General features: G+C 40.4%; 1 protein-coding gene across 1 annotated transcript in view; it reads right to left on the bottom strand.

Annotated features, from left to right (window-relative positions):
- Positions 1 to 3,132: 3,132 nt before the first annotated feature.
- Positions 3,133 to 11,376, bottom strand: part of igf2bp1 (insulin-like growth factor 2 mRNA binding protein 1) — a 65,957-nt gene continuing 57,713 nt past the window's right edge. Inside the window, exon 15 of the mRNA XM_044182114.1 lies at positions 3,133 to 11,041. Within this exon, the coding sequence (XP_044038049.1) occupies positions 10,886 to 11,041 (156 nt within the window). The 3' untranslated portion in view covers positions 3,133 to 10,885. The remainder of the gene's footprint in view (positions 11,042 to 11,376) is intronic.

Genomic DNA, 11,376 nt, shown 5'->3' with positions numbered 1-11,376 from the left:
CATAAAGCTGTTGTTTGTAAAGTTCTACTACAGCTCCCTAATCCTAGTCCCAACCCTACAACACACTCAATGCTGACGGTGAAGGTAAATTCTGTGATGCTTTTAATTCTTCATCCTTTCATTCCACTATATCTCCTCTCAATCCAGATGCACTGTTAAATTTGAAAACGATTAGTGCCTATCCATCCTTGACCAGATTGCACCAAAAATCGAATAACCTCCACTGGCTGAACGATCACACTCGAGCCCTACAAGACTCTGTAGAAAATTTGAACGACAATGGAAGGTCAACAAATCTGAAATAACACATACCACCCTTAAAAACCAAATGTTAATTTATCAGAAAGCAGTTAAGGATGCAAAATTACTTACTTTTCTGAAGTTATATCTAGAAATAACCACAAGTTTTTTTTAAACTGACTGTTATTAGTGATTCCTTCACCTCTTTCCCTTTCCCTGAACCTGATGTTGAGCCATTCGAAAAAAATTTAGCTAATTTTGCAAATAAGGTGGAGAATATCAGGTCATTCCCCATGTTAATTTTGTCGCTTTTACCCAGTTTCAACCCATTAGTTTCAGTGTTAGAGAGCAGAGTCTCCCTTATGAACTCCTCCTGCATCCTATATATCATCCCCACTAAGCTGCTCTAGGAGGTATTTTCTACTGTTAGCCCTGTTATTTTGCAAATTTTTAACAATTCTTTGGCCTCTGTTTTTTTTCCAGAATGTTTTAAGCATGCCATTGTTGCTTAAGAAACCGAATTTGTACCTCCTGTCCTTAAGTAACTACAGACCAATCTCCAAATTGTCTTTCTGGTTCTGGAGAAAGTAATACTATCTCAATTGATATTTTTTATGAATGATAATAGTGTTTTTAACTGTTTCCAGTCTGATTTTATAGAGCACTTCATAGTACCAAGACAGCACTTGTTAAGTGTCAGGTTCAAGACACCAAGAACATTTAAATCATATACAAGGAAAGAAAGACAAAGGCACTACATTAACTTAAGTTTTTACTCGCGAGGAGAGTAAGCATAGATGCATTCAGTTACATCTCCTACTCACTCTGAAGTGCATCTATGCAGCCTCCTCTCTTTTATTCAGTTTAGGAGATTCCCTGTTACATAGTTCTCTAAGGGGTGGGGGAGGTGTATAATGCTTAATAAAAAAACAAGGTATGTTGAGACTGCTCTATCTCGTGAGAGCGGCCTTGGGAGCAACCGTGAGACTATCTTGGTTCGGTGTCAGCCTGCCCTGCCAGTCATGAGATAGCAGGGTGCCATTCCTGTAATTCTCACAGACACAAGTTTAATAACACACACTGCATTGCTGTGGAAGGAAAAGGCCACTAAGAACATAAATGGGATAACTTATATACATTTTATTCTAACATTTCCCTCCTGTTTAGCACATTTTGTGCTCAAATTCTCATATCACTCAATCAGTGTCTTCGCTACATTTTCGACTGCAAGATCATTTTTATGAGTCTGTTAAAATGTTTACACTCAGAGTGCATGTTGTGTTTACTTACGGGGGTGACTCATAGTCACCTGGATCAGGGAACAAATCAGGCCAATGGTCTGATTTTAAGGTTACTAATGACTGACTGCTGACTGCAGACAGAGGTGACTGCTCGATTTTAGTTCTTCTTTTTAGTTCAGTCGATCACGGTATCCTCTTACGTCTTACGAGACTTGGGTAGGAATCAAGTGCTCCGCTCTTAGCTTACACTCATATCTTTCTGACAGAACTTTTTCTGTCGCTCTGGGTATCAGTGGTGTTGTGGTGTCCCTCAAGGCCCACTTCTTGGCCCCTTTCTGTTCTCTATACACATGCTGCCTCTTGGGCAGGTCATTCAAAATCATGATGTGCATTACCATTTTTATGCCAATGACACTCAGTTATATACATGCCATTAAAACCCACAGATCCTTGCAGCCTAATAAATCTCACAACCTGCCTCTCTGATATTAAATCCTGGGTGTCCCAAAACTTTCTTAAATTTAACGATGATAAGTCTGAGGTCATTCTGTTTGGTCCCCCAAATTTCATCAGCTCTTTTGGCGCTAATCTTGGTAGTCTGTCAAATACTATTAATAATTAAGCAGGCTGCTTGGAATCTTGGGGTAATATGTATAAGTTGTACGTGCTTTTATCTACACCCGGCTTCATTACTGCAACGCACTTTATTCGGGCATCAGCCAGGGCTTCCTCCACCATCTTCAGCTGGTACAAAACACTGCTGCTCGACTCGTTACTGGGACAAAGAGACATGATCACACCACCCCTGTGCGCTTGACTCCCTACAGTGGCTCCCTGTTACATTTTAAATAGATTTTAAAATATTATTGCTCACTTTTAAGGCCTTAAATGGCCTTGCTCCTACATATATCTCAGATTTAGTGACCTGGTATGTGTCCTCTCGACCATTGAGATAGGCGGATGGAGCCCTAGCTGGTTACCCCCAGGTCTCAGTTTGTGACAAGGCTTTTGATATTAGAATCCCCACACTATGGAACTCTCTGCCTACTGAACTCAGACACACTAAGTCTCTAGCTTCTTTTAAATCACTTCTTAAAACTTTTCTCTTTGTGAAAGCTTTTGGAAATGTTTGATGTACGTTTTTTGTATTGTTTTTACAGTTTTTATTCCTATTAATTTTTTTCTTATTCATTTTATTGTCTTTATTTCCTCGTTGCTCATGTTCTTTGGCCTTATTCTCATTTTATCTGCCTTGTCTGGTTTTATTTCTATTTATAAAGCACTTTGTAACATTTTTAAGAAAAGTGCTATATAAATAAAATGTATTATTCTTATTATTATTATTACATGCTAGTCAGGGATCTCTCCAACACTGTTTCTTACTTTTCATTATTAGTTGGATTATCTCATTTACCAGAAGATGTGGTATTTTTCCTATAGCTGTCATTCTTATTATTATTAATTTATTAATATAATACTACAATTACAATTCTACAATTTTTTTTAAATTAGCATTGCTCACTCTCTTTTTGACATTAGTATTTATTCACTGGAATGCACTTTTTTAAGAGCTACACAGGTTTAAACCACTTGATAGTTTATTGTAAATTTTATAGAAACCACACACAAAGACCACAAGAAGGCGAGAGGGTCCGTTTTCTCATCTTTTAATAACACATTCATATCTATGCTCTGTTTTGTTTACAAGGAGTTTCAAACAAGTGTTGATGAGGACTAAAGGAATCAGGCAGGCAGAGAGTGAAAGTCCATATACTGTAAAGACCAAAGGCGCCATCTGGTGGAAGGAGAAAGACTCAACCCTTCTCACACTGCATCTCAGCAGCTGGGATGTGAGCAAACAGTCTCGTCATGGCTGCACGATCAAAGCACATGGAGATCTTAATTTTAAGTTTGGAGGCTGAGCCCAGATCAGATTAGTCTAGTTGAATCCAGCTAAAAGCAGCATGAGAAGGACAGAAATGACCCAGGGCCTCCCTCCTTCCACCTGCAGCTACACAGTCAGCTAAAACAACAGGTCCTTTTGCTTTTTTAAACAATTCATCAGAAGTGAAAATAGATTATCAATCAGTGTAGAAGGTCCTCACAGGGCGCTCTAACTCATGTAGGCTTTTCACAGAGAGAAAGAAAATGCTAAATGCACCCAAACACAAGAGATACAATCTGCTGTCATAAAAAAGTGAGAGAAAAAAATTAGAAGTCAACCAAAATGAAAATAGTTAAAACAGTGTGAGTTTAACGAAATGAACAAAAGAAAATGCAAATTGGATAAAGAAATCTCATTTATGTTGGGCTCTTTTAAAGAAGAAAATTAAAAACAGGTGGTAAGTTTTTGTCTCCCCTTTAAGATTATTATTCAATTTCATAATCCTTTGAAAAATAACTAAAATGGAGAAAGAAAACAAAATCATCTTTGGAAGAAGTAAAAGTTTTTTTCTTTTAATAGACTATCCACTACAGTATATGGAGATGCCGCTACCCAGTTATTCATTTACCTATATTTCTTTCAAGCAACTTTTTTTTTTGTTATTTTTGTGTGCTTTTTCAAAAAAAAATTACCATTTACCTATTTTTTTTCCCAAGAGGTAGATCAACAAAACAATTACATGATTACAGGTGTCGTGCCCCTTGATTCAGGAGGTGAAATCACAGGGAGGGGAAGTAGAGCAGCAGGGTGGAGCTGAAGGAGGATTGTGGGTAATTTTAGCGGTCGGAGGCAGGTAAAAAAGAAACTGCACCGTTTAATTCTGAGTCAAAGTGAGGTGACTGACTAGAATCAGCTTTGAACAGTTAAGTTATAAAATAGAAACTGTTCCCAGAGTGAAAGTTAACACCTCGTCATAATTGGGCAGTACGTGGATCAATTAGCTTATTGAATATTCTACCCAACACATGAAGAAAATCCTCTTCCAGGCTGCCCACGCCACCCTGCACACAATGTGTCCATATTGGGGTTTTTTTGTCTTTTTGTTGTTTTTTCTTATTTACTCATTTATTTTTACAGTCCCATCTCTAAGCTGGAGAGGTAAAATTTCAAAAACCGAAAAATAAATTAAATTCAAAGAGTGGGAAAAAAAACCTAAAATTGTGACCGTAACATAGACTGTCCATACTTTATGTCTGCATGTCTGTCTGACTGACTGACTGACTGTCTGCTCTTGTCTGTTTGTAATAAAAGAGAATAAACAATCTTCTGGCTGAGTTTGCTTATGTTTTGAGGTAGCGTTCCTAGTTATGTGTCAAGAGGTTTGTTTGTTTCGTCTCGGTAGGGTGTCCCTCTGCCGGGTCTCCATTTTGTTTCAAATTTGTTGAGACACGGAGCCGTCTCTGCTGAGGGACAGGAGGAGTTTGCACTGTTTTATTGCAAACTGTCCTTGCAAGAGCTTGGAGTCTGTCTGTCAATTTTTTACCATCTGTCAGAGCTGAGCTACATGTCGGAAGGTCTATAAAGCAAAGCTGTGCTCTGCTGCCACAAACAAGAAGCTGTGCAAGATAGTTTACTGAAAACTCTGAATTTCCATGCTTCCAGTCTTTAAATAAAAGGACAACACCAGTGAGTTTTTAACCCATTTACTGCATATACTTTACATTAGTGCTGAGCATTTTCTAAAGCATGTTTTAGATTTATGGGCTTTTCCATTACTTTCAATGCATTTCACTACACTATGCCAGTACTATTGTGGAGACTTAAAGGTGCTCTAATATACATATACACATATATATATATATATATATATATATATATATATATATATATATATATATACATATATATATATAATGGAACAATGACTATGTGTAATGTGTCACCCATAGTGATGAGTCCACAGAGAAGTATCACCCGACTCAACAGTTCCCCTCAGCTCTACGGAGTGTTTTTAGCATCTGTCAGCCCATTGTTTTGGTTTTACGGCCCATGGTTTTGGTTCAGTCTCACAGCTCTCATAACATCATTTTCAGCCACAGAGGACAGCTGTTTTCAGTGAAACAGCTCTCATAAACCCACTGTGCACTACCTGCTGGAGAACATAGTGAAGCATTTAGCAGCTAAAGAGCCAGATATTTTTCTCAGAAGTTTCGTGAACAGGTGGACAGAAACATGACTACAAAGGAATAATAATGTTGCTCTGCTCGATCTGCTCGTTTTTGTTACCCCCAAGTGGCCAAAAAACTCCACTATAGCAGGTTTAAAATTGGATGAAATGAATTAGGAAGGAAATGCATTCAACCCTTTTGTTAGACTTCAAGGATACACACAATGCTTTTTGGTGAGAAACACTGAATGTAAACGGAACTTTCTTTTTTTTGGGAGAAAGCTCCACGGGTACCTTTTAATTGTAAATTTGTTAGGTAATTTACATCACCAATGTATCACATCAAGGCAGGTTTTTGGAGAGGGGATGGCCTGTGGGACCCCAACAGAATTTTTTTGCCCAGGGACCCCTAACAAGTTAATGCAGCCATGTTCACGGTGAAGCATGATCCAACTCCAGTATAACTTGTCAAAGTTAATTTTCATATTATAGTGAAATGAATGGAAACCAATCAAGATTCACAAATCTAAATATGGTGGTATGTTTGGACATATATTGTCTATGATATGTTTTAGAAAATATACAGCAAAAATATTATGTAGCAATTTATAGAAATTGGGAAAAAACATGTACTGGTATGGTCCTTTAAACAGTCTTGGAATAAGCTTGATACAACAAAATCATGTAAGTTTGATGCTTACATTTTAGTATGTGGCAACTATAATGATTTTCTTACACTGTGTGGCACCTCACACTGCCAAACTCTGTCCAAGCTGATACAACTTATCAATATATCACTCAACTTGCATAAAAAAAGGACTAAGGGTTCATTTTTGGGCCCAGAAATGATCCAGATCTGATTCTCTTGCGGCAAAGAGGAAAACCAGATGAAAGGTCTAACGATTTCTGTCCCACTCAGGATGCATGCTTATATTTGTGTGAGTCGTTCTTCCTGCCACGGAGCAGGAGTGCTAGGTAGCATGGTGTGTGCCTCTGTTTCTTTTCGTGTGTGGAGACACAACAACCATATAATGCATTGTCTCTACTGTACATACAAAAACAAGGTGAGAAGAGTTCAATTCCAAGATGACATATCACTATTTGAATGTAGTAATCTTCACTCTGAAATACTACTTAAGGTATCTTAAGACCTTTTCTATGAGTTCAGTATTACAGGTTATTTGCTCAAAATGGCTCTATACTGCATTTTTGACTGAGCCCCTTCCTGTGTGTTTGGCACAGTTACCGTCATGTACTGAGCTACATGTTAGTAGTTCATCGTATTTAGTAGCTGTTTTGTTAATAGATTTGTGCATTCAAAAACAAAACAACAAACGATTTTAATTTTTCCAAAAAGCGAGTCAGAACATCGATTGTAAAAAATAAAATAAAAAAGATGGTAAGAAAATCAAAAGGTGTTGAACAGAGGTGAGCAAAACGAACACGATGGAGACCAGCGCAAGAGAGGGCGAGGGACCCTGATGTTCCCACCCGCTCCAAAAATGAAATGATCTTTTTTTAATAAAAGGAAATAAAAACATCTCACTCTTCTCCTGGAGTAAGGGCCAAAACAAACAAGGAGAACGCATTTAATTGTTTTGTCAAAGGACAGAGGGGGGAACAAGAAAGAAAGGAGATGGTGGAATTCAGTTTGTTGATGGGACTGGAGGGAGACACCTCAACACCTCATCCCAGACATCTGACCACCTCCCTTCTCCTTCCTCCCCTCCTCCCATCCTGCCTTCTCCTCTTCCCTTCACTCTCCACCTTTGTTTTTACAGAATTGCATCAGGTGTTACAGGAGGTTCTCAGTCGTTTCAATAGTTTGACGTTGTCGATATATTTCATCAATTAGTGCAACAGTACGTCCCCAGATGTCACGTCCAAATAAAGCTTGCTGTATTGTCAAAACTAAATAAAACCAAAAAATAAAAGAAATGAATCCTAATCAATCCAAATGGCTACAGGCTGAATAATGAATCCTAAATAGCGTGTCTTGGTGGTTGTGAACAGAGATCTATGGTTTGAAAAGAGGTGGAAACTTAACAAAGGACAACCATGTTGAACTGTGAAGTTACCACCTATGGACAACAATGGAAGCATACACATGATAGAATAGACTTTTCCCTGTTTGATGGTGAGCTGGTGGGGTAGCGGATGAAGACTGGCGATGTATGTCGCCAAGTACAGGTAAGACATTGAAAAGATTGTGAGTTATCTGGCAGTGTCCTTCAGTGACTTGGCTTGGCGCAATCTTTCTTCTCTCAACGGCTTTTCCCATTCTGATTTTTATGCTTTTTTTCTCCAAAAATACAAAAGTATCGTGATCACCTTTTTTTTTAACATCTTATGTACAGGTTTTAATCTATTACTCAGCTGTGTTAATGTTGTTTTTAAACTCTCTTGCTTTTCTTTTTTGCTCCCATTTTTTCAAAGGTTCTTGGATTTCTCCCTCCTCAGTCAGTTGGAACACAGACGGAGGGCCATAGGTTCTCGTCCTACTTTTTCTGCTTTTCTTAAAGTTTACCCCAACCACATCTCCTGACAAAAATGAACATTTAAAACCAGTGAACAACACACGCACACACCTGCATTCGCTTTCACACAAACATACACACATCAAGCGCACATGTAGCCAACAGGGAGCATCTGAGGTGTCGTGGTCAGTGCACAGGTAATAAATATTCACATTCAGAGAAGTCAGAGCTAGTTCAGGTGTGTGTGTTTAGGTAGAATGCTCTCTTCTGTCTCCATGTACAGTTAGGCTGTAGATGGACCACTACTGCTGCGTTCAACACAACTCTGATCTGACAAGTTCCCAACCCCCAGGTTTTAAGCCAGTTTGGCTTAAAAGCTCACTCTCACGTGTCTTATTTGTGGGTGAGAAACTTAACCTCTTAAACACTTTAAGCCCTATCATAATGTTTGGCGCTTCATGATGATGTCATCACAATAAGGCAGGAGAGGGAGGTCCTTCAGGGCACAGGGTGAGCCAGTAGCCACAAGATTGGGTAGTCGCAGTGTCACAATGCGACCTGAGGAAGAGGTTGTCTGGATGGATGACAGTAAGAATCAATAGTATCAATCTCTCTGATGACATGGGCTCAGAAAAAAAGAGTACCCAGTGGCGTGTGCACTTTAGGACCCCCTCTCGAGTTAACACCACTCCCCATTGGCCAATATTCCGTTTCAGACAACGCCTGCTCCAATCACACTTCAGGAAGACAGAGAGCATGTTTTCTCACCTAAAAAAGGCAAAATGGTACTCAACCCATTTCCTCTTTAGATCAGCATTTTATCTCTCTCTGCTTTGGAAAAAAACACAGCTTACTCGTCATCCTGAGCTCATTCAACCATCATCACACCAAAAAACCTGAAAAAAATAACCAAAGCAACAAGACAATACCTAAAAAAAAATACTTTTTCTTTAAAAAAATAAAAAATATTCAGGACTATCAGCTCTTCTTTTCTTTTTTTTTCTTCTTATATAAAACACCAGCAAGCAAAAAAAAGTTAGGAATACTGAGGTAACTTTACCCTGAGGTAGGTTTTTTCTTTTTCATTTCTTCTCTAATCTTTTCTAATCTTGGCGGGAGCGTCCAGGCGTAGACCCCGGCCCTCATTATCATACGCAGGCAGGGTCTGGAGGCTCCGCCCACAGGCCTTTGGCAGATTGGGAGAGAGAACGAGGAAGCTGCTCCCCTTCAGTCTGATTTTACCTTCTCTGAGCAAGGAGCTTTGGAAGACTTCGCCTTTTTGGTTCCCACGCTCGGCCAAGGCCAGTCTTAAACATTTTTTTTATTAATACTAGCATTAAAGGCCATGTTTGTTCAAATGAACAAAGATGACTTTAATGCAGGGATGGTCTTAAGGACCCCAGCTCCTCTGAGGAGAAAGCCATCCTGTCCAAAACTGGCCTTGAGTATCCAGCGCTGGAAGAAGGCAATGAGCAGAAAGTCTCAGACACACCTTGTCTGTCTGTCATTGCAGGACTTATTCATACAGGTGTAGCAAAACCTCACACCTGACTCGCTGCCTTCAATACATTCACCGGAGGGGCCGGGCTAACTCACATATCATATATATATAATATATATAAAATATGCCGTTTAAGGTGCGGGCCGCTAGCCAGCTAGCATAGCTGCTGGCTGTTTTTCTAAAGTTGTTTTATAATGGTTTCACATGTGTGAGCTAAGTCGCTGCAATAGAACTGCAGGACCAGCTGCGACCTCCGCTCCCCTAACTGTCTCTTGCTGCGCTTTCCGCCACACAACTAAACGTGAAAGGGGGAGCTCAGTGGCTCCCCAGCCCCGGCCTTGTTGTAGGCTACATTATGCTACATATCATAGACAAGGGACTGGGAAATATACAGAAGACCCCTTTTAAAAAAAGGCAAGGCGGCCAGACACAGCATTTCTTAACATTTACATGAAGATTATATATTTACAACCTCATATTTTCTCCATTTTTCCATTTTCCTAAACTCTCCGCTATTCAGAGAAGTCTTTAAAGAGCATTGTTAACATCTGCGGCCCCTCTTCTAGACTCTCATTGGCTAGGAGGTTAGGGATGGGTGGGGGTAACGCCAGACCCAAGACCTATCCCCCTATGCTGCTGCAGCAGTTTCCCTGCTCCCTCTCCCGGCTCCGCCTCACTGCATTCTATCAATAATAGCTCTGAATAAAACATTTCTATACATATATCTCTATGTTTAAAAAAAACCACCCTTAAAATATAGGACTGACTGCAGATGGTTGGAGAGGTCTGTAGGGGGTGACTGAGGAACAAACAGGCCCCTGCTAGTGTGTCTCAGGGAACAAAGATCTGTCCAGCCAGCCTCTTCCCCTGCAGTAGATCTGAACCCATGTGGACAGATGTAAACAACAACAGTAAGGCTCCATCCTTACAAGGAGAGTAATGTCGGCCATATTGTTTAAACCTGTCTTATGCAGGATGAGGAGCTGGCTGCAGCCCTAGAAAGGCACACTAGAAGGACACCACCCCTCCCTTTCTCCATCCCTCCTTTCCTTCATCCCTCCATCCTCAATCAGTCTCTCTTCTGGCCTGGCATCTGGTTTCTGTTCTCAAGTTTCTTTTTATCCTAATCCTCTTTTTTTATTCATTTCATCTTTTGATTTTATTAATCTTCCATCTTTCTCTCTAAACACTGATCTTTCTCTCTGGCTATCGGGCGTACTGCCTCCCTCTTTATATCTCTCCCTGTCTATCGCTGGGTCCGTGTGTCGCTCTCCTGTATCTGTCCGTCCGTCTGTTTATCCGTCTGTGCATGTGTCTGTCTGTCCGTCCGTCAGGCGGGGGGGCCCACGGCATATGAGGAGGGTGCGGGGACCCTCACTTCCTGCGCGGCTGGTGGTCCTGAGTCAGTCCCTGCGTAGGGCTGCCCATCTCTGTGAAGCCCTGGGGGTTAGGGCCGGCGCCCATGCCCATCCCACCTTTCTGTGGCTGTTTGACCTGGGTCAGGATGTCCCGGATCTTCCTCTGAGCCAACTGAGGGACAGAGGAGAGATGGTTTGTGGCAAATTGAAAGCTGCACTAGTCAGGATCAGTGAGTAAAAATATACTTGTTATCTATACCAGCACCAAACTGTAGACAGACAAAGTTAGCGACTAGCTGGTGAACATAGTGGAGCATTTAGCAGCTAAAGAGCCAGATATGTTTCTCGTGAGATGGTGGACACCAAACCAGAATTAAAAGGAGAGTGAATATTGGACTTATATTTGTCAGGTGGACAGAAACAGGACTCAGGGTGAATGCTAATGTTGCTCTGTGTCTGTCGGATGTGTAAACAAGCTACTGTTCACCATATCGACTGTGTGTGTTT

Source organism: Siniperca chuatsi, linkage group LG21 (assembly GCF_020085105.1).
Source record: "Siniperca chuatsi isolate FFG_IHB_CAS linkage group LG21, ASM2008510v1, whole genome shotgun sequence".
Lineage (NCBI taxonomy): Eukaryota > Metazoa > Chordata > Actinopteri > Centrarchiformes > Sinipercidae > Siniperca > Siniperca chuatsi.
This window is presented reverse-complemented; position numbering and strand designations above follow the sequence as displayed.